Source organism: Danio rerio, chromosome 20 (genome assembly GCF_049306965.1).
Source record: "Danio rerio strain Tuebingen ecotype United States chromosome 20, GRCz12tu, whole genome shotgun sequence".
NCBI lineage: Eukaryota > Metazoa > Chordata > Actinopteri > Cypriniformes > Danionidae > Danio > Danio rerio.
In genome coordinates, this window is record NC_133195.1 from 253,413 (window position 1) to 276,830 (window position 23,418).

At 40.4% G+C, this 23,418-nt stretch overlaps 1 protein-coding gene across 1 annotated transcript in view; it reads left to right on the forward strand.

Annotated features, from left to right (window-relative positions):
- The first annotated feature begins 471 nt into the window (after nt 1–471).
- The window catches only part of lama4 (laminin, alpha 4), a 40,858-nt gene continuing 17,911 nt past the window's right edge, over nt 472–23,418 (forward strand). The window contains 24 exon segments of the mRNA NM_001039065.2: nt 472–878; nt 3,502–3,603; nt 4,097–4,224; nt 7,235–7,315; nt 7,403–7,617; nt 7,745–7,845; nt 8,606–8,786; nt 10,840–10,923; nt 11,590–11,741; nt 11,824–11,934; nt 12,850–12,961; nt 13,191–13,355; nt 13,440–13,633; nt 15,718–15,834; nt 16,176–16,324; nt 16,416–16,557; nt 17,074–17,167; nt 18,322–18,438; nt 19,115–19,300; nt 20,142–20,281; nt 20,434–20,598; nt 21,442–21,587; nt 22,546–22,708; nt 22,794–22,927. Coding sequence (NP_001034154.1) covers nt 783–878; nt 3,502–3,603; nt 4,097–4,224; nt 7,235–7,315; nt 7,403–7,617; nt 7,745–7,845; nt 8,606–8,786; nt 10,840–10,923; nt 11,590–11,741; nt 11,824–11,934; nt 12,850–12,961; nt 13,191–13,355; nt 13,440–13,633; nt 15,718–15,834; nt 16,176–16,324; nt 16,416–16,557; nt 17,074–17,167; nt 18,322–18,438; nt 19,115–19,300; nt 20,142–20,281; nt 20,434–20,598; nt 21,442–21,587; nt 22,546–22,708; nt 22,794–22,927 — 3,275 coding nt within the window. The 5' untranslated portion in view covers nt 472–782.

The window sequence follows — 23,418 nt, forward strand, 5'->3', positions numbered from 1 at the left end:
TACGCTGTGTAAAATGTTTGCTGGAATAGTTGGCGGTTCATTCCGCTGTGGTGACCCCAGAATAATAAAGGGACTAAGCCGAAGGAGAATGACTGAATATTGTTGTTCATTAAGCAAATGATGTGTTCACGGCCTACACAACTCAGAACCTCAGCAGTCAAAATGATCTCCACTAATGGAGTTTCCCACAAAGAACAATCAACACACTGCAAGAAGAGCAGTGAAAACACCCTGTTTAGCTTTCCTGAACACATGGTGTTGTCACGCATTTCAGCTGAGAGTGTGTGTGTGTGTGTGTGTGTGTGTGTGTGTGTGTGTTGTAGGGGATAGTGTTTCTAGCAGGTTAGAGAGGTTAAGAGGCATCCGCAGGCAGGGGGAGGGCCTCAGCCAAGGTCATAGGGTAGTATAATGACCAGACTGCGGTCAGGAATAAGCCAAATGAATACTCTCCTATAATAACACACAGCCTACAGGACACGAGAACATTACGCTTGAGATGTACGTCCTCTGCTTGGGCTGTTTGCTCAGCTGCATGTGAATCCTGATCAAGATCTTGTGAAGAAACCATGTGTGGGGAGAGGGGGGTCGGGGTGTTCGAGGGAGGAAGTCCAGCTTGGCAGGGCAGGGCGTAAGCGAGAGGAGAAGAAGAGAACAGCAGTGGAAACTACACAGGACAGAAGGCAAAGAGAAGTCGGGGCAGACGCAGATGTGAGAGAGCCTCGACAGCAGGGAACACAACCGCTCGCGCCGCCTGGGCTTTAAAAGTTGTTGCAGGGGGAATCATGGCCTCTCTGCTGTCTGGATCTGTCTGCTTTCTGTATGTCTTGTCAGCACTCGTGCCCGCAGATTCAACACAACAGTTCAACACAGTCTACAGGGTGAGTCCTTGCTTTATGAACACTGTGTAAGCTGGATCTCATGCCATGCTTGTTTACATGTATGCTGCACATTTAATACAGAGTTATTTCTATGTGTGTGTGTGTGTGTGTGTGTGTGTGTGTGTGTGTGTGTGTGTGTGTGTGTGTGTGTGTGTGTGTGTGTGTGTGTGTGTGTGTGTGTGTGTGTGTGTGTGTGTGAGAAGTTCAGATCAGTTGAGCTGTTGTCTATGCTGAGGCTCACTGTACAGTCTGTCCGGCAGTTGCTCAGTAGTGCAGGGTTATTTCTGTATTATAGCAGGTTTTTTAGCATTATGTGTGTTGTATAATGCACTGTAAACTCTGTGGGAGATGCTGTACTTTTCTCTGGGCTGTTGAAGCGGTACTGATACTGAGATTCGTCAGGAGCTGTTGATCAGGGGGAAGTGTTGTACTTGGGTGTTTTGGGTGTGGACTTGTTCTTGAATGGACCGTTCCCTTAAACATCAGATTCGCTGTTGAATATGCCACGACAGTGAGATCTTCATTGATAGAAGGGTTTATGCGTGTCATGCTATGCAAAATTGCTCCAACCCCCACCGTCCCGGAGCAGCAGCTGTTGAGAGTCTAGATGGTCTAATAATCACTCCCCGCCGGAAATGCAGCACAGGCGAATGGAGGCCATCTGTTGGGGGAGACATTCTGCTCCTCTGGAAAGTGAAGAGAGTGGGAACGCTTCTGCACCAATACATTCCATGCGGATCAGAAAGATTCAAGCTGTGTTCCGATACTTTATGGAGTTGGCTTCGGCCGGTGTCAGGATTTCTAGTTGTGATTGAATTGCTGAAACTTTTATCATGTAATAATCATTATTAGAGGATGAGCAAATCTGACTTAATTAGAATCTAATAATTGACTGGTAATAATATTACATTTACTGATTAGATTAACAACACATTAACTCTCTTACACTAACACTAGAACAGACATGGGGTCAGTTATAAGCTGTCTTATTTTACAGTTCCCTGATGTGAAAATATTTGTTTAGATAACACCAGATTAGTAATATCAGTTTTGGAGACGATTAAAAAAAAAAAAAAAACGTTCTAGTAGCTAGTAGGGATGTCCCGATCAGATTTTTCTCCCCTTGAGTCCGAATCATTTGATTTTGAGCATCTGCTGATACTGAAACCCGATCAGATACTTCTATAAAACATAAAGAATACAGAAGAGAACAGGTGAAACTATTCGCCCTCCTGGACATGTTTTATTCTTTTCTATTTCCCAAGTGTTGTTTAACCAAACAAGGAACTTTTAACAGTATTTCATATATATATATATATATTGTTTTCTGTTTTATATATGCTTTTTTTCTTTCAGTTTGGCTGGAATAAAAGCAGTTTTTACATTTAAAAAAAACAATTTTAAGGTCAATATTATTAGCCCCTTAAGAAAAAAAAATATTGAATTGTCTATATAACAAATCACTTTTATACAATCACTTATATATTTCCTAATTCAGCCTAATTAAGCTAACTTATCTACACAATATAACAATCTAGTGTCTTTCAATTGGACTTTAAGCTGAATACGATGATCTACTATAAACACTAAAGATCAGGTAAATTAGTTTTTAAGGTTGTTATGTTGAAAATGTGTTGGTAAAAGGCTTCTCTGTGGGAAATACTTTTTAAATCAATAAATTTTTCAGGAAGTCTAATTATTATGACTTCAGCTGAATCCTTTTGTAATAATAAAAATGTAAATTATGCACCAAAAAGGCATAAACATTATGAATTATGACTCTAATCTAGACACAAATGTGAAGCAGAGGTTCAGTTTCTCAGGCTCTTCCTTTTAAGCAGTGATGATGACTCAGACAGGAAACTTCAGCTTCCCACGATCCTTTGTCCAGAGATTCCTCTGAGTTTATGTTAGCAACTGTTTACATGAGGGCTTTCAGTCTACAAAGACCCCCTGATATGTTCATTCATTCACTCTTAAAGATATAAACTCATTTTATTACTGTCTGGGGTAAAAACAAAGAACCAGTTATGCTTTATTCCAGAGCTTTTCAGGCATTGCTACTTAAATAAACCAGTGTGAAGAGCATTTCAGAAAACTTGTTCAACCATGAAGAAGCTTTAGTGCATTGATACTGTGTGTTTCTACTGGAACCACTGTCCCCTGTAAAGAACAATTATCTTTAATAAAGGGTAAAGTGTTGGGGAAGAGATCCTACCCTAAAGTGTGAAAGGTTTATCTATATAATTTCTTAAAGACAACATTTAAACAGACACACACGTGTTATAAAATTATCTGAAATATTTGGAAAATATTTAATTTCTAATAAGTTATTACATCAAGTTATTCTAATAAGTCATTATTACAGTTGATTTATCCACTAATTGAAGTTCTGTGTTCAATAATGTTTACTTTGTGTTCAGAATTAGTTTATATATATATAATAGATCATTATATTTCTGCCTTAATTAATTAATGTTCATATGTCTTCATTGCTGCGGCTGGAAGGGCATCCGCTGCGTAAAAAACGTGCTGGATAGGTTGGTGGTTCATTCCGCTGTGGTGACCCCTGATTAATAAAGGGACTAAGCCTAAAATGAATGAATGAATGTCTTGATTGCAGGTGTGTGCTCGAGGGTACTTCTTGAGTGATCAGGAGACATGTCTGCCCTGTAACTGTAAAGGCCATGCGGATAGCTGTGAGGACATCACCGGGATCTGTATTGTGAGTATTAGTTTAGGAACTCTTTCCAAACTGCCCTGCCCTCTTCAAGATGCGTCTCAGTTGCTTTTCTTTTGATGTGCTTGAGCTCAGCCACTCTCACTGGCAGAGCGGTGATCAAACACAATGCTATTGGCTGATTTTTAAAAAGGGGAGGAGCTACACTGCCCCACCCTCTCTTTGTGGTTCGGTTGAGATTAAACAGCAAGTAAAAGTGCACGATTCAAAGCACGTCACAGCAGCTTGAACTCTTCAGATGGTAGAACATTGGCGTTGTGTTGTTTACCAATAAAAATAAACACGGCACAATGTTATTTTAACAACAATCCTCTAAATGAATTTGGAAGAAATGTCATGAGCGAAGATTTCCCTTTACTCAAGTGCATAACTACAACTAACTCCAGCTAAACTGAGGATCAGGAGGAATGATTGGGTTTTTCTTTGCTTAACCCCCCCCCCCCCCCCCCCCACTCCTTTTCTGCATCATCTGTTTCAGGATTGTCGGGACCACACTCTTGGAGATTTCTGTGAGCAGTGTGAAGACAGATTTTTGCCCGTGTCTCTTCCTGATGGCACCTTTATGTGTAGACCGTGTGCCTGCCCGCTGTCACTGGAGTCTAACAAGTGAGTCTTAAACTTAGCTTACACTATTGCACATGCAGAATTACAACATCATCCCTGCAAAAACCCTACCCATTTAGCTCTCATTCTCTTAGACAGCCATTAAATTGAAATAAACATCAGTAACATTATGTTGAGTAAAGTCTTGTGGTGGATCTCAGCTGTAAGAGCAGCAGATAGTATCTGGTCTTCTAGCTGATGATGTGTAAGAGTGTCAGAAGGTGGATTTCTCTGCTGGATCATCTGCTGATCTGCATCCCAATCATCACCAATACTGCAGAAGACCTACTGGAACCAGCATGCACCAAGATTCACATAGAAATCAGTCAAGTTTGGTGAAGGAGACATCATGGTTTGGGGTTCATTCAGTATGGAGAGATCTGCAGAGTGGATGATCAACATCAACAGTCATAGAAGACACTTCTGACACCAAATCATCCACTAGAAGTCAAGTCATTATTTGTGTTCCTAAATCTTGGATAGGCGATAATACTTTTGTCAGGTAGTGTATTGTGTTTGTCATGTTGTTTACACTTTTGCCTGTTGTTACTTCTAGGCTTTTTTTCAGCACAGCTCAGCCAAACATGGCAGGAAAATGTACATTTACGTGAAACAATTAGTTTGAGGCCAAAGAGGAAAGGCTGAGTGACGGTCTGTTTTTGAACACCCGTACGCTGCAGTAGGCAGGGTTGTAAATGCGTCACTCAGCTTGTGTGGACTCCTAAAGTAACAACAATAGTGGCTTTGAGAGAGCAACAGTTCCCCTTCAGTGGGAACTTCAACGTGTGTCTTCACACTATTGGTAGATTGCTAGACGAGCACAGTGTAAAGAGAGACATCTCTGGTCCCTCTTCGGGGAACGTGGGTTACTTTAGTTCACAGGACATTTCCTAAGCTATCTCACGGCAATTCGTAACTTTTTGATTTAGTGGCTAATTCGTATGAATTTGTGTGATCTGATTCGTACAATTTAAGTACGATTTACTCATCACCCGATGACGGTTGGGTTTAGGGGTGGGGTTTGTTTGCCACGCCTCCTTTTAAAAATCGTAGTTTTTCGCACGGGTTTTGGTATGTATTAGCCACTAAACTGACAAAACGTAAAATACTTGCATTTCAAACAGCTTTCTCCAGAGAGAAGCAGCACCTGGGCATGGGCAGTGTCTCTGACTTCATCAGAAGTGGCGCTACACTGTTATGCTTATCGTCAGGTTTCTGACTCCTCAAAATCTGGAACTTTGTTTTGGTCAGAATCGTCATCACTTCAGTTCTTTTTTTAGTTTAGTGAAAGTGATGCGGATGTGCGCTTGTTTTTGCGATTTGTTTTAGAACGTCAGATTCAGTCGCTTATTGGAGAAATGACCAGGAATAATAAACACAGAGAACGGTCAAACTACTCACTCTACAAACAAGTGTTCATCACTATACAAACTATAAAGAGAACATGTCAGATCACAACATCAAGCAGCGTAACAAGCGGTCTTTAACATCTACAAATCAGTGGAAGCCTCAAGCCAGAAAGATTCTAACGTACGTGAAGAATAAGGTCAACAGCACAACCAAATCCCATATACAAAACAAGCAGAGCAATATAATTAGAGAATATCAGTGGGATGGAAGTGAACCAGACTGGAGGTCTTGAGCCAAAAAGCTTCCAATTGCTGCATACGTTACGGTTAAGGTCAATGCCAGGGCCTTTAGACTGAGCGATCTTGTTTCTTATCATTTCTTTTAAACCTCTGAGGTAAATTTCCTCAATAAATAAAGATCAACTATCCATAGCTCTCATTATGGCCATTAAAATCATTGAGAGACATTCCAGCTCAAACTATTTTAATGTTATGCAAAGCACAATAGCATCTTGTTTTTCCTTTCATCAGAGGCTGTGGATATTCGGCTTTCTAGTCAGAGAATTGGGCGTTTGGCTGAGAGTGGGCTGCCTGTGTGAACTTTCTCATCTTTCTTCAACATATTTCCAGCACTGAAGACATGTGGAAATAAACACTGCCTGAACAGTTTTTGTCTTGTTTCTAGTCCAAATATCTGAAGGTTCTTAAATCGAGAAGCATTTTTTTTGGACGGGTAAAAAAAATCTGTACAAAATGCACACAATGCATTCATTAAATCCATTGAGTTCACTTAACACTTGTAACAAATGTTTGTGGATTGAACATGAAAAATTAAGTTGTCCCAATAAAATCTCAAGAATTGTGTTGTTTAACCTCATTTTCATTAAGTAGTTTGAACAAGTAAAAAAAATTGGCGCAGTAGGCAGTGCTTTCACCTCACAGTAAGAAGGTCTCTGGTTCGAGCCTCGGCTGGGTCAGTTGGTGTTTCTGTGTGGAGTTTGCATGTTCTCCCCGTGTTGGCGTGGGTTTCTTCCGGGTGCTCCAGGTGTTTCCCCCACAGTCCAAACACATGCGCTATCAACTACACTGGCTGTGGTGTAGGAGTGTGAATGAGTGTGTATGAGTGTTTCCCAGAGATGGGTTGTAGCTGGAAGCGCATCTGCTGCGTAAAACATATGCTGGATAAGTTAGCGGTTCATTCCACTGTGGTGACCCCTGATTAATAAAGGGACTGAGCTCAAGGAAAATGAATGCTTGTAAAATTAGGTGATTTTTAACTTAAAACCAGCAAAATAATCTTATTTCAAAGCGGTTTACTGCATTGGCAGATTATTCTGCTTGTTTTAAGGAAGATTATTTCTAAACAAGACCATATTTTTAATATTTGTCTAGAAAATGCTTATTGATTTAAGAACTTTTAGATATTTGGATTAGAAACAAGACAAATTGTATTTTTTTTTACAGTGAATAAACTCAAAAAATCTTAAATAAAGTTCCAGTAATATTGAAATAATATGGCTGATTGTGAATTCTGAGACGGAGGATGTGAAGTTGTGTACGATGAGTGTGATCTTTTGTGTGTGTGTGTGTGTGTGTGTGTGTGTGTGTGTGTGTGTGTGTGTGTGTGTGTGTGTGCGTGTGTGTGTGTGTGTGTGTGTTTATAGCTTTGCAGCTCACTGTGATAAGAGGGGTGAGTTTCTGAGATGTGTCTGCCAGGACGGGTATGCTGGGCACTACTGTGAGAGGTCAGTTTTCAACACCTCTCATAATGCATGGTTTTGGAGCTCTGGATCTTTCTGTTTAACTCTCGTTCTCCATTTCCCACCAACAAGATGTGCTCCGGGTTATTATGGCAACCCCATGGAGTTGGGCAATTCTTGCAAAAAGTGTGATTGTAACGGCAACTCTGACCCCAACCTGATCTTCAACGAGTGCCATAATGTGACAGGAAAGTGCCTGAACTGCTGGGGTGACACTGCAGGGGACAACTGTGAAAGGTGTGCACCTGGTTTCTATGGCGACGCCATCAGTGCTAAAGACTGTCAAGGTAGGGGGCAGGATTACTAAGTGAAGTTTACTTATTAACTAATAACACTTATTAATTAATTAACACGTCCGGTCCCGCATTAGCTGACGTGTGTTTGTGTATGTCATGTGGTGTCTCTCTGTTTCAGAGTGCCAGTGCAATAAGTGTGGTACTGCATCATGTGATGACAGGTCAGGTGTGTGCCACTGTAAGCCTGGGGTCACAGGTCAGCTGTGTGACAGGTGTGAGGTGAGGGCATTCATACAACACAGCAAAAGCTGCAAATATCTATAGTGTCTGGCTTTAAATGTAGTGCTCAAGTCAAATTTATACAGGTAAACATGTAAAAGGCTGACAAACCTGCTGAACTGAAGCAGACTAATGGGTTTGGAAATAAACTCTCAGGTGAAAAGGTGGGACAAATGAAACAAGGGACTAAAGTAACATTCATCTTCTCTGGATTACAGAGTTTTTATTACTATTATTAAATGGAACCTATGATGCATAAATCACGTTAATAAGGAGTTTATACCCAGCTGTGTGTCAGCAGTGTGTGAATATATCTAGTGTCTAATGGAATTCATTCAATTATTTATCATTAGACTGGATATAATCAGTCTGCAGAAGTGCTTTGATTGACATTCTCCCTTTGTACGTGTCATAAGAGGGGGAAAGCTCCGCCCACTAGTGCCCATCTCTCCCTCATTAGCATAAACAGTCCTGAGTGAGACGCAGCTGTTAGAACTGCGACTCTCACTATGCTGACACACAGGCGTCTGTAGCTCCGCCCTCTTCTGAAAAGAGCACAATCTCATTTGCATTTAAAGCGACAGACACCAAAACACCACAATCAGGATCGATCAGAGAGTTATATGTTGAGCTGGATCTTCACACACAGAATTACTTCACATCTTGTAAAAGAGGCATCACAGGTCTCCTTTAATCTAGACTGCAATGCAGATCAGAAGCGGAGAAAATCTGCAAAGCTATTCTGTCTGTCTTTGTCTAGGACGGTCATTCTGGATTTGGCACCTGCATGGGTTGCCGTCGATGTGAATGTGCTTCTGCTGCCCTGCGTGCCACCTGCCACCCTCTAACACACAGCTGCCAGTGCCGCCCGGGGGCTGGAGGTCGATACTGCGAGCGCTGCCTGCCGGGATTCTGGGATTACAGCCCATCCGGCTGCAGGAGTGAGTCTGCGCTGTCTTACTGCATATGGTTTGATTCAGTGCTGGAGCAGATTCAGCACATTCCTCTGGCGTTTCTGTTTCGCAAGAAGAAAACATTCATCCAAATAATGAAGTGCACACTGAGAGAAACAACATGTTCACACACCACATATTTCATCAGTCAGTTCTCTCACATGCATCACGTTTACAGTCAGTCACTTAGCAGACGGTTTTATCCAGAATGACTTATAATGGAGGAATCATTCAGCGATTCAACGAGAGAAGTGAAGCGCTAGAGTCAGGAGGAGGAGTGCGTTTCCTTTTTTTATTAACAAGAACCAGCATGTACAGTTTTCTTACACAACAAACTCATTTTACATTTCTTAACACGAATGGAATAAAGGAGAAAAAAATAAATTAAATAAAAAGACAAAGAGAAAAAGCAAAGAGGAGAGGCTGCATAATTATCAAACTACATGGAAATATATTACACACATTTTAGTTATTAAAAGAGTTAATAAATACACTTCACCAGTGTAACCAGTGTAACTTCACCAGTGTAATCCAGATGTCATCAAAAGCACAAACATTTTACAATATATATATATATTTTTGAGATATCTACTTTAAACTTGGAGCATAATTCATTCAGATCTTTAGCTTTGTTTTGTGTAATATTTAGGCTAACACAGGTTTTGTTATATTTACATACTATTAAAAATATAATGGTATTATTTCATATATTCATAAGCTTATAGGCACGTCATTCTGACCTGACATCTGTCGTCTTTAATATCAAGCGCTTTTATATTTGGACAGAGACTTCAGCAGCACTTTATCCTCTTATCTAAGTACCAAAGCATCAGATCAACAATGAAAGCAAGACTTAGCAGCTGATTTAAATGGCACGATATATGTAAGAACTTTCATTTAAATATCCAAAAACCGGCGACGCAGTGGGTAGTGTTGTCACCACACAGAAAGAAGGTCTCTGGTTTGAGCCTCGGCTGGGTCAGTTGGTGTTTCTGTGTGGAGTTTGCATGTTCTCCCCGTGTTGGCGTGGGTTTCCTCCGGGTGCTCCCCCACAGTCCAAACTCATGCGGTACAGGGGAATTGGGTAGGCTAAAGTGTCCGTAGTGTATGAGTGTGTGCATGAGTGTGTGGATGTTTCCCAGAGATTGGTTGCAGTTGGAAGGGCATCCGCTGCGTAAAAACATGTGCTGGATAAGTTGGCGGTTCATTCCGCTGTGGCGACCTTGGATCAATAAAGGCACTAAGCTGAAAATGAATGAATGAATGCATATCCAAACACCTATGAACTGCTACACATTCTGCTGATTTGTGTATTACATTATCCCAAATGTTTTGTAAAAGTGCTGTCACTGTTCTTCTCCGCTTCACCGCAATAACCCCTCCATTTGACAAGTGAATCTTATAGGAGATTGCAAAGAGTCACTGTTCATCACCCTTATATCGTGCAGAAAATCTGAACAGCTGCTCTCACACTCCCTCATTCACGACTTCATAAAACCCACACACTCACTTGGCCATCAGAACAGGGATTTACATGACGATGTGTTTCCTATGACATCTTGAAACACCAGCCTTAACTGTGGCCCAAGTTATGCGTGAGTACTGGTGTGTTACACATGTGTGTCAAATAGGAAATGTGAAAGTAATGAGAGCTATTTTACTTGTGTTACACTATGAGCACATTGAAGAGCACATAGCTTAGCTCGTCTGTCAATAGACAGGATATACAATATTCACAGATCAGCTTCTGCTGTCGATTGCTATTGGCTGTCTTTGTCTTATGACCAATTGCGTCACAAAAATCGAATTAAAATCTCTTAAATGACTCTGTTCTTCATATAACAACATTTAATACAACATTTTTTGTGTGCATTAAATTCATGTGACCACTATTATTTGGCTAACGCTTGTGTTTTTCAGAAGTGAGCAGGTGCTGCAAAATCTTTCTGAAACTCTGCATTTTTAGTAGTGTGTGTATAAATGTGTACACATGTGCTTTTTCATGTAAATGTCCATTAATCTGAATGTTTGTCTTTGTCAGAATGCGACTGTCCAGAAGAGAACTGTGACCTGCACACAGGAGAGTGTCTGCCTGAGCTCTCGCAAATCAGCGAGTGTAATATCAGTGAGTTTAGCCACACAAACAAACCAGGTCAATTAATTCAGCGAGACATACAAAGCAGTTCAAATAATTCCAACATTTTAAGGGGATCCAACAATGTCCACAACCCCAAAATCTGGCGGTTTTGTTTAGAAAATATAATAGATTTACACTCTAAGAAAATGCTGGTTGTTGTAACCCAACACTGGCTCGAATAAAACTCAGCCGTTGCATTAAAAAGTGTCATTTAAATTTAATAGAAAATAAAAGAATTATGCCATGCTTGATTTGCCATATTCAACCAAACATTGGGTTAACACATTTCTAATCATAACAGTGTTAATAACTCATCGCTAATCACTGATTTATTTCCTCTTCTCCATGATGACAGCACATAATATTAGACTAGATAGTCTTCAAGACACTAGTGTTCAGCTTAAAGTGGCATGTAAAGGCTTCACTAGGGTAATCAGGGTAAAGTTAGGGTAATTAGGCAAGTCATTGTATAACAGTGGTTTGTTCTGGAGACAATCCAACACTAATATTGCTGAAGGGGCCAATAATATTGACCTTAAAATGGCTTTTATTCTAGCCCAAATAAAACAAATCAGACTTTCTCCAAAAGAACAAATATTAGAGGAAACACTGTGAACAACTGCTGAATCTGTTCAACATCATTTGACTTCCCAGGCTGTGACGCGTGTATCTGGAATCTGATCGGAGACATTCGCCAGTCCAACAAAACTCTGGACCAGGTGAGGAACAGCGTGCTGAACATTTCCACAGGAGCTGCAGCTAATGACAGACTGAAGTACTACAACTACACTGCGCACCGGCTACAGGTAACAACTCTCAAACCGCACTGGAGTTTGCAGACATGTATTGTCAAACATCATGTTCATGTTGTGAATGCTGTTTCAACAGGCTCAGTTTAGGGGCTGGAGAAAGAATTATGCCATGATGAGTGGAGATACAGATGTCCTGGAAGAAGAAACTCAAAATCTGCTGACCGACATGGACCAGCTCGCAGAAGAGGTGCCATCATTCCTCATTTCCCTGCGATTATTCGTTTAGTGTGCTCGTTTTTGCAATTGTTTTCAAACTTCCGATTCAGTCAGAAATGACTTGGCAAAATAAACGGCAGAAAACTGTCAAACTATTTACAAACAAGTGTGTTCAGGACTTACTTAAAAAATAGAATAATACCATCAGAAAATCATCTGATCAATCACCATCGTCAAGATGTGTAACAATCAGTGGAAGTAAATGAGACCAGAAGTCTCGAGCCAAACAGATTCCAGTGGCTGCGTCTATTCGAACATGAGGAATTAGGGCAACACAATCAGGCATGTGATGAATATGAGTTTGGGTTGTGGGCAAAATGGTGCTAAGTGAAATTACATTTTTGAAAATACATTATAAATGTGTTCAACATCCAATATACAGTACAGCACTTACTCACTTACTCTCAGAGCCGCTTTATATTGAAGTTGATATTTAGCCGCAGCATTCTGGTGTTTCGTAACATCTAATTTTTTTTGAGGTGGGTCATTAGCGCAACGCTCAACCCCCAACCTGGAGGACCAGGACTAACACATATACACTGCAGACAATTAGGCCTACCCAATTTCCCTATCGCGCATGTGTTTGGACTGTGGGGGAAACCGGAGCACCCGGGGAGAACATGCAAACTCCACACAGAAACACCAACTGACCCAGCTGAGGGCGACAGCGTGACCCACTGCGCCACCGTGCCGCCATTCACAAATGTGTAATGAAAAAAAGAAAGCATAATCATGTCAGTGTGTTCACGTCATGACTCTTCAACTGCAGCAGTGCTACAACAGCACATTCTCATTCTGTGTTCACATGGAGTCTGCATTAACATGAACAGCTTCCCGTGTGTTCATTAGAGATGACACTGAAATGATGGTTATTTTGTTTTGTCAGGAGAATGAAGTGCAGAATTTGGGAAACCAAGTGGATCAAGAGACACTGAACAGCTCCACACGAGCAAAGACCCTCACTGCTAACCTGTCATCGCTCAATGTCCTCATTGAAGGTATCGAGACCTTCTGACTCTGTATTTGTGTGTGATGCTGTGCTGGATTAAGTAAAGCATGTCTGTGGTACCTGGAGAAAGGGCTGCCCGGTAACTGATATGTATCTGATGTACCTACTCAGATTTACCTCAGGATGTTTCTGCCAAACCTTCAACCCTTTGTAAAGCTTTATAGTCTATCTGTAATGCCCTCTTAAACAGAAACCCAACGCTTGTGTGTGCATTTCAGATATGATCAGGGACTGGGAATTATACGGTGTCTATCAGGAGTTGGATCCTCAAGTGAAGTTGCAGAAACTGGATGAAGCTGAACGGATCTTGGGCTGGATGAGAAAACTGAACCTGTCACCCAAAGAACCGCTTGCTACAGATGAGTCCTCCGAGGCGCATGAGTGTACGATTGTTTGATTTCGCTCATGTCTAACTGCATTACCCGTGTGCTTTCCTTCACCTTCTCTCTCTATATGTCTGATTGTAGTGCTCAGACGGGTGCGCAGCTTTGACAGAAATCTGATGACTACACAGGGCCGTCTGCCACCTATGCAGGAAGTTCTGGGTCGGTTTACTTCTAAACTCCTTCAAGCTCAGGATCTCCTTAGCAGAGCTGAAGACGCACTGAAACAGGCCATCCACAAATACAAGAGCAACCAGCTCAAACTACAGAGGAGAGAGGTGCCTTTTTATTATGCATATATTAAATACAGATTTCATTTTCTTTCAAGAACTGATGACCAATAAGGTGTTAAAGTGGAATTGTAGACTTTACTTTCACAATCTCTCATCATTTTTGCTATCGAAAGTTGTTGTCTTCTCCAGTATCTTGTTGCTTCGCGTCTTCTGTTTCTCTCTCTTCAACTGTGATGATATTTCTTTCTCTCAAAAACTAATAAAAAGATTCACAATTTTACATATGAAGAGTTCAGATGCAAAAACCTCCAAATGCCGTCTGAAATGTTCCTCTAAAATGAGCATTTATATCTGGCTCCTGTGTGTATGTACAGTAATATCACTATTATGGCAGAGAATAAGTCATTTTCCTGGTCTTTAAAGTGAAATATCTTAACATAAACAAAGGAGGCTGAGAAAAATTTGAGGTAAATTTTCAACAGCACTTAGAGGTTTTTGCATCTGAACTCTTCAAATTTTGTCCAACCATTACATATGCAAGGAATGCAATTAAATTTGGAAGGAAAAAGCCTGGCCATATCACAAAACATCCCTCAAAGGAACTGCAGAGTATGATCATAATAATATGAACAATATATTAACACACTACATACAGATGAGGCGTTAGTCTGTAGAGTTTTTGCAACACAATCTCACGGCAATTCGTAACTTTTTCATTTAGTGGCTAATTCGTATGAATTCGTACGATCTAATTTGTACAATTAAGTACGATTTGCTTATCCCCCAATGACGGTTGGGGTTAGGGGTGGGGTTAGGTGCCACACCTCCTTGTTAAAATCGTACCATTTCGTACGACTGAACTCGTACGAATTCATACGAATTAGCCACTAAACTGGCAAAACGTAAAATACTTACGTTTTCTCGTGAGATCAGGCTGTTTTTTGGGATAAAGGGATGTCAGATTTTGTCAAATTTCTCCAGTTTTCTCCCATATACTTTACCATATTCTCTCCAAATGCAAAGTTGAAATCATATCTCCAAGCCAGTGTTTACATCTAGGAGCTTCCTTTTCCCTTTAAAACAATAGCACTAGCGTCTTGTCTGTAGTTGCGCTGTATGTGAGCAGTTTGTGTTGTGTAATTGACAGCAATGGCATTTGTTCAGACAGTCGGCAGTAATTCCACCCTAAAAACCTCAGAAATTCTGCTTCAATAGTTCTGTATCTTAGAGCAAACAATAAAACTATTGGACCCATCAGCATCTACTGAATTACATGTGTAAATGCTTGAAACAGCTCGAGAATGTAGTTGTGTTGCTTTCGTAATAATTAGTTTGTGCCATTTTAATATTAAAGTTGATATTTAGCTGCTTCATGTTGGTGTTTCGTAACATCTGATTTTTATAAGGTTTGGTCATTAGCACAGTGCTCAACCCCCAACATGGAGGACCAGCACGAACACACATACACTACAGACAATTTAGCGTACCCTATTCACCTACCAGCAAACCAGCAACCTACCGTGCCACACAATACTAATACCAGTTCATTCATTCATTCATTTCATTTTCTTGTCGGCTTAGTCCCTTTATTAATCTGGGGTCGCCACAGTGGAATGAACCGCCAACTTATCCAGCAAGTTTTTATGCAGCGGATGCCCTTCCAGCCGCAACCCATCCCTGGGAAACACCCACACACTCATTCACACTGCGGCAAACCTGTCAAGTACCACATTATGTAGTTACTTCCACAAATGCCAGTTAAAACTGTACTATACCAAAAGGAAGCCCTATGTTAACAGTGTCCATTAAAGCATTGGCAACATTACTGGGTGGTAAATGCTTTACTTTGGTCTGCAATGAAATACCAGTCAAAGCATATCTTTCTTTTTCATTAGCGTTTTTCAGACTGTCCTAACTCTTCTGATTTGAAATGCAGTAATATTTGAGTATATTTTACTCTGTTTGTAGTATCCTTGATAGAAAAGGAATATTTGCAATTGGTGTCTTTCCCTAGAAACATTAAGGCACAACAAATGAGTTCAACAAATGCAGATTGCCTGAAACACAGTATTTTGTTGTCCCGTCTTTGTCGATTAATGTCGATTAATAACATTTCCCCCTTTCTCCAGGCACAGCAGCAACGTCTGAAAGACATCCAGGACGGCGTCGATCAAACAATTGTTGATGCTACGGCAGTTCTCTCTGAGGCAAATCACACTGTTCTTGAGGTGGAAGACGTGATCACGGTAATGTTATGAATACTTCTACTCTAGTTGTCCTGGAACAGAGATTAAATATAATATTTTATATAGAGATATATCATGCCTTTACAGTTACACATGTATAATTATAGCAATTTAAAAAGCCTGTAACCCATCCTATAAGTTAAAGTGTTGTAAAGCTAACACAACAGAATTTTTAAGACCTTAGCATGGTAAGATGCACCTCACTCTTGAATCCAAACCAAACTCATGGATCAAAATCTAAAGCAATATAAACATTAGACACCTCTACTTGCCAGTGACCTCTTGATACATATATATATATATATATATTTATGATCACAGTTATGTTATTGAATCTGCAGAATGTGAGAGAACAGCATGCAGAAATTGACGGAGCCCGTGTCTTACTGGAGAGAAGGACAGAGAAGATATCTCAGTCAGACAGAGAACTAGTTCTGCGAGCCGAGGATCATGCCGATCAACTGCAGAGACACGCTGAAGAGCTGCAGCAGTGAGTTTCAAACCACTCACATTTCTCCATCTGTATGTTGTTTGAAATGTTCCACAAAATGAAAAAACAACCGTCTCTTCTTCCTTTTTAGTAATCTGAAAGGAAGCGATGCGAACGGACATGTGCAGAAAGCCCTGAACGCCTTCAACGTGTACGACAATATTGTCAAGAGCGTAGACGATGCTAACATCACTAGCCTGACCGCCCTCAACATCTCCAGCAGGACTCACGGTGTAAGCATTTACTCACATTCTTCCTGTAAGTAAAGAGTTGTGGTGGGAAAACAACGTAACGGAAGGTGGATTGAGGGAAGATGACATGAGCGAAGAGCTGGGGTGGTGAATGTCACTGGGCACCTAAATTGCCAGGGCCCTATGCACTCTGTCACACTTGCTGTGCCCGTGCCCTAAGATGCTTGAGCTCCTCCACCTTGGGTAAAGACTCTCCTACAGCCTTGAGATGGCAAATCACCTTTTCCCACTCAGCAATGTGATCTCAGACATGGAGTTGCTGGATTTCATTCCTGCCACATCGCGGTCCGCAGCAAACCACCCCAGTCTACATTATACCACAGCGCTAAATGACTAGCAGATTCATTTGAGTGTGGTACTCCAGAGTACTCTAAGGATATAGTGACATGATAGAAATTGACTGTCTTGATTGAATTAATTGATTTTAAAGAGTTGACTTGTACTGTATCTCTGTGTAGAAAGTGTGGTTAATGTGCTCTCTTCCCATGTTTCTCTCAGGCGGTCGATAAGCTAAGCTCTCAGCTGGACCTCATGCGCTCTCAGAGTGCAAAAGTGTTGAATGAAGCATCGTCTCTACACTTTCAGCAGCAAGGTAAAGCAGAGAGAGCTCTTTCCATGCTTTTCTACTGTTTGTTTTTCAGCATTTCCATATTAAATATATTAACATTGAACTTTTAATGTAAAAATTGACAGACCTGCTGAAAAAATAGCTGGTTGGCTGGCTTTAGCTGGTTGAACAGAGGGGTTTTGGCCATTTCAGGCTGGTTTCCAGCTATTTCCATACTGGTCTTAGCTGGTCAGGCTGGGAGCCCAGCTAAAATCAGTTATGTCCAGCTAAGACCAGGCTGGAAATGGCTGGAAACCAGCCTGAAATGGCCAAAACCCCTTTAAAACCAGCCTGGTTGATCAGCTAAAACCAGTCAACCAGCCTAGGCTGGTTTACGCTGTTTTTTTCAGTAAGGAGATGGTGAACACAAAAGGCTCTTTGCATTAAGATTAAACAGCATTAGCTGTAAACAGTTCTAATTACATTCATGTATTCTTGAGATTATTGACAGTCAGACTAAATGATCGGTTTAAGCTTATCCTGCTGGACATACAACCCTTCTTTCCCACCCAACGGCACCATGACCGATCCCTGTGTCAGTATCACAAAGTGTACTAATAGGCCATAGAGCTCCTAATATCACTTAGCCTGGTTTCCCCTGCTTATTTTCATCTTGTCTTGACACTGAATGTACCATAATACCATCAGTTTAACAGATATGAATCTGAATGACATGTGAACTTGTTCCAAAATGAATGAAGCTTATTTAATAACTCATGCTGCGTTTCATCATGCATTTCTGAGTAGATTATAAAGACTGTATCAGACCGTTCTCTGAATTGTATTTTAAATATCACACCAATCACGCTTTTAAAAGGAACATGGTGTTGCCAAAAAAAGGTTTCAGGAAATGAAGCCCAGAACTAAACCTGTATTAAAAACCAAATACTTAAAATAAGTAATAACACCACTGTTCTGCTACATCTGCCTGATAACAAACTGGACATGCAAACAGTTTTGATTAGCATTATTGTTTGTTATTTTCCTGTTGAATTCTGTGAAGACGGTGGTAATGTGTGAGCACTATAAAATAAAACATAGTTTATTTGACTTGAGTAAGTTGGAAACACTGGCTGTGTGCTTGGAGTCCTTTTAGATGATGCAGAATGTGTGTGATTCTTGTTTGTTTCTTTGTTCAGACAGTGAATCTATCGTACTCGACAATAAGAAATACATTGAAGAGACCAATGAAATGATGGACGGCTCCTCTAAAAAAATAGCTAAGATTATCACGGAGATCAATGCAATTCACACAGGTAAGAATACATTGTCCTGTGCTTTACGTTTAACTGCTACAAGGGTGTGAAAAAGTGTTTGTCCCCTTACTGATTCGAGGTTGTATAAGTCTACTAACATTGCATTTACAGTTCAAGTCAGAATTATTCACCCCCCTTCGGTTTTATTTTTTTACATTTGTAAATATTTCCCAAATGATGTTGAACTGATTGAGGAAATGTTCACAGTGTGTCTGATAATATTTGTTCTTCTGGAGAAAGTCTGATTTGTTTTATTTCGGCTAGAATAAAAGCAGTTTTAAATTTTTTAAACACCATTTTAAGGTCAATATTATTAGCTCCTTTCAGCTATATTTATATTCGATAGTCTCCAGAACAAACCACTGTTATACAATGACTTGCCTAATTACCCTAACTTTACCCTGATTACCCTAGTGAAGCCTTTACATGTCACTGTAAGCTGAATACTAGTGTCTTGAAGAATATCTAGTCTAATATTATTTACTGTCATCATGGAGAAGAGTTAAGTTATTAGAGATGAGTTATTAACACTGTTATGATCAGAGATGTGTTGGAGAAATCTGCTCTCCGTTAAACAGAAACTGGGGGAAAATAAACAGAGGGGTGAATAATTCTGACTTCACCTGTCTACGTGTATATGCACATTTTGTAGTGATTTTGCATGTCTCTGTTGAAGATCGTACCCCGAAGCGTCTGCAGTTCACTCAGGAAGTGGCTGAGGGCACTCTGAACCGCTCCGCTGAGGTGTTGGAGAAAGTGACTCCCATTCTGAAGAGAGTGGAGCAGTGGGACGGCAACATGAAGAGTGAAGCCTATTCTGCTGCAGCGTTCGACCGCACTGTTCTGTCTGCTGGCGAGGCGGGTACGGCGGATCGTCTAATTCCACACAGCTGAAAATAACACGTGCACTGGCTTCTACTCATGCTGTTAGCTAGTTTCATAAAATGATTCAGAAACACCCAGCAACTGCTGCCTTCTTGCTTTGACTACAGCAGTCCTAGTTTTTAGACATTTTTAATTGTTGAATATTTATTAGAAATTATAACACAAATAAGAAAAACAGGTAACACTTTAGTTTAGATCACAATTGAGCATTAAGTAACACTGCTAGCTTAATAAACTACTAATTAGCTGCTTATTAATAGCAATACTACTACTAATACTACTGTATATTGTTTTTTTAAAGTCGTTTGATTTAAAAAAAGATCATAAATCTGTTCAAAACTTTTAAAAACCTACTATGAACATCATCATATTGTGTAAAATCAAACTAGTAATGAGGTTGACGTAACCCAGGCTCATTGGAAATATGTGTCCAGGGCTACAGTATTACCAGACCTTTACCTAACCCTGCTAGCTTAATAAACTACTTATTAATAGTACGATTGAAGTTGGGTTTAGGTTTTGTGTAGGACTAGGGATACAGAATTAGCCCCTCTTACCGTTAGTTTGCTATGAGGGAATGATTTAGGGAGAGAAACCCTTCCTGCCTGCCTTCTACTTAATATTCAGTTTAGTTTGCAAGTACATCAACATACTGAAATTAAAGTCTTAGTGACTTCCGGTTCACACAGACCTAAATCTGGTCACAGTTCGTAGAAGGCAACTGCTAACGTACACATCGAGTCAGACAGCAGCTCTCTGGAATAGAGATCTCATGCTGTCTACCATAACTAATGATGTCTGTCCTTGTGTTTGCTTAGTGAAGGACCTGTCAGCCATTGTGCCAGAGCTGCTCAGCAAGCTGCGTGTGGTTGAGGAGAAAAAACCTGTGAATAACGTCACCACGAACATCATGAAAATCAGAGAGCTCATCGCACAGGCCCGCAGCGTTGCAAAGAAGGTAAATCAGCTTGTAGAGCGCAACACATGCAGAGTCTCCATCGGGACTTTCCATTCCTCTAAAACATACAGACACTGAACATCGATGAGGATCGCATTACGTCCAGGATTACTTTGCATCTTAGTAAGTTGACTTTTCTTCTATAATTGCAGGTGCAAGTGTCCATGAAGTTTGATGGCCAGTCTGCTGTAGAAGTTCATCCCCACACCAACCTGGACGAGCTGAAGACGGTGACGTCCATTAGTTTCTACATCCGAGTAGACCCAGATAAAGACCCCATAGAGGATCGCTTCTTGCTTTACCTCGGAGACAAACAAGTGAGCACCGGCGAGGGGGAAGTGGGCCTGAGCATGTGTTATGAACACCATAGCTGTGTGTTGGCGGAGACATGAAATGGTTTGATTAGCACAGCAGAACTGAACAGGAGTTAGTCATTCCTGAGTGTAAGATGTAAGTTACCTAATGTCTTGATTATTGATCTGTTGTATGAGAATGATATGGTTAATGCAGGTGCTCGTGCTTCCACAATCTAGATCTCCTATAATCCTAGAACCATCCCTGCCCCCTCAAAACACCTGTACTTCACTTGATGCCTTTAGGTTGGGGCTGTCAGGGCATGTCTTGCTTCTGCCCTTAATCAGGTCTTAATTTTGCTTTGTCCAGGTAAAGCTACTCAATTTGGGCTGATTTCCATCCAATGACCAACAATACATCTTAATAAAATCTTATCTTTTATATTTAGGTTTTTAATTAGACACAGTTCACAGTATCTGTTAGACATTTTACAGCAAATTCCCCAAATTATGTTCCCTAATCAGGGGAAAATAAACTAAAAACATTTACACCATTCCTCATGATAAAACTGGGCCATTAGAAAAATTATTGTATACTCTGTTATAAGTCTAAAATGTCATTCTTTATGGTCTTAAAAGGGTCTTAAAAAGTCTTAAATTTGCCTTGATGATACCTGTAGAAACCCTGAATACTTTTATCAAGGAGAAAGTCCTAATGCGCCAATATAAACCAACTTTACACTAATTGTTCTGATCCGTGTTAAAATCTCATGACTCTAATAAAAGGGTTTAAGGGTTACTTTTGTTGTTGTTTTCAGATTCATATGCAATAGATTGTCCTGTATAACATTGTTTGTACTTTTGCAGGGAAAGAGGGACTACATGGGACTCGCCATAAAGAACGATAATCTGGTGTACGTCTACAAACTGGGTGAAGAGGAAGTGGAGATTCCACTCAGCTCCAAGCCAGTCAGCTCCTGGCCTCCTGTCTTCAACCTTGTTAAAGTGGAGAGGTACAACAACTGATTCCATCATCTGATTATGCATCATGAATTTCTTACCGTGTGTTCACGCCAGAAAAAACCTGCACACTCTGGCAACCCAATATATGTTTTATAATGAAATAAACCAATTAAAAGGCAGGGTGGCACAGTGGCTGAGTGGTTAAAACTGTGGCCTCACAGCGAGAAGGTCAGTGGTTCAAGTCCAAGTTTAAGTAGGTATCCAAGTATTTAAGTCTAATTATATATTATATTTATTATATATAATATAATATAATAAGTATAATTTTAAGAGCAAGATGCTAACTGTAACATACGGATGCTAACAACTAGGATCCAATTGCAGAGTCTTTATTAATAAGGGTAGTCAGACAGGTAAGGGTCAATCACAGGAGCAAACAGTAGAACAGTCGAAGAGTAGTCTGCGAAAAGGTCAGTTGGTGTTTCTGTGTGGAGTTTGCATGTTCTCCCCTTGTTGGTGTTGGTTTCAGTCCAAACACATGCGGTGAAGGGATATTGGGTACGCTAAATTGACCATAGTGTTTGTGTGTGAGTGAGAGTGTGTGGATGTTTCCCAGTAATGGGTTGCAGCTGGAAGGGCAAAACATATGCTGGATAAGTTGGCGGTTCATTCCACTGTGCGACCCCAGATTATTAAAGAGACTAAGCTGAAAAGAAATTGAATTATTCACAAAAATAAAGCATAAAAGCCAAAGCTAGCTTATATGTATTCTGTATATCAGCAGTTTGATTTTCATTCAGTGCTGTTTTTAACTAAAATTGCCACTATCATGAAAATACACTCATTTTGTAATCAAACAGCTACTGTGAAAGCTGTAGGAACAGGATCCTTTAAAAGTCATACCCGTTTGTAAATAAACTTTTCAGTCTGAGTTGATTTTTCCTCTGTATTTCAGCTGATTAAAGGACCTTGTGTAGGATTTACTCTTTTCCTTCATCTTTTCGGTAGGCTGGGACGCCATGGCAAAGTGTTCCTGACGGTTCCCAGTCAAGACACCACAGCCGAGCAGAAGTTCATCCAGAAAGGAGAGCCAGACGGGACAGACTCGCTGTTTGACCTGGACCCTAAAGACATGGTGTTCATAGTTGGAGGAGTGCCTCCTGGTGTCACGGTGTGTGAGCATCTCCTCTCTGTTCATTTGTCAGATGAGTAAATGGAGAATCTGCTTTGGTCTGTAACAGAAATGTCCTTTTCAGGTTCCTCCGATTTTGAGCCTGGCTCCTTTCGTTGGCTGCATTGAGTTAGAGACCCTGAATAATGATGTCATCAGTTTGTACAACTTTAAGCAACTTCACAAAATGGATGTTAAGGCATCGGTGCCTTGTCCCAGGTAAAGAAGCCTGTCCAGACACCCCTTAACACTGAGAGTCAACACAAGCTAGGTTTCCATTCACCTATTGTATGCATATACTGGAAAGTCACATAAAAACTGCTTAATGGAAAAGCCCCTGGCCATACATTTGGAAAAATCGCTTAATAACGTGATTACATTTCAGCATGCGCATCAGGTGATCAAGTCAGGTGATTTTTTTATTTATTTTTATTTTTTTAACAAATCATAATATCAAAAACGAGTTTAAAGGGACTGCATGAATGGATAAACCAGTGGAGTGAGCACATTGTAAAACACCTCTAATGTTGTTTTGGTCATTTTAAAATCCCTCAGCCAAAGTCTGTCATCACAGCGGTTCAGTATTATTGTTGTTATTATTATTATTATTATTATTATATTATTATTATTACCATTTCTGTGTGGAGTTTGCATGGTCTCCTGTGTTGGCGTGGGTGTGCTCCGGTTTCCCCCACAGTCCAAACACATGC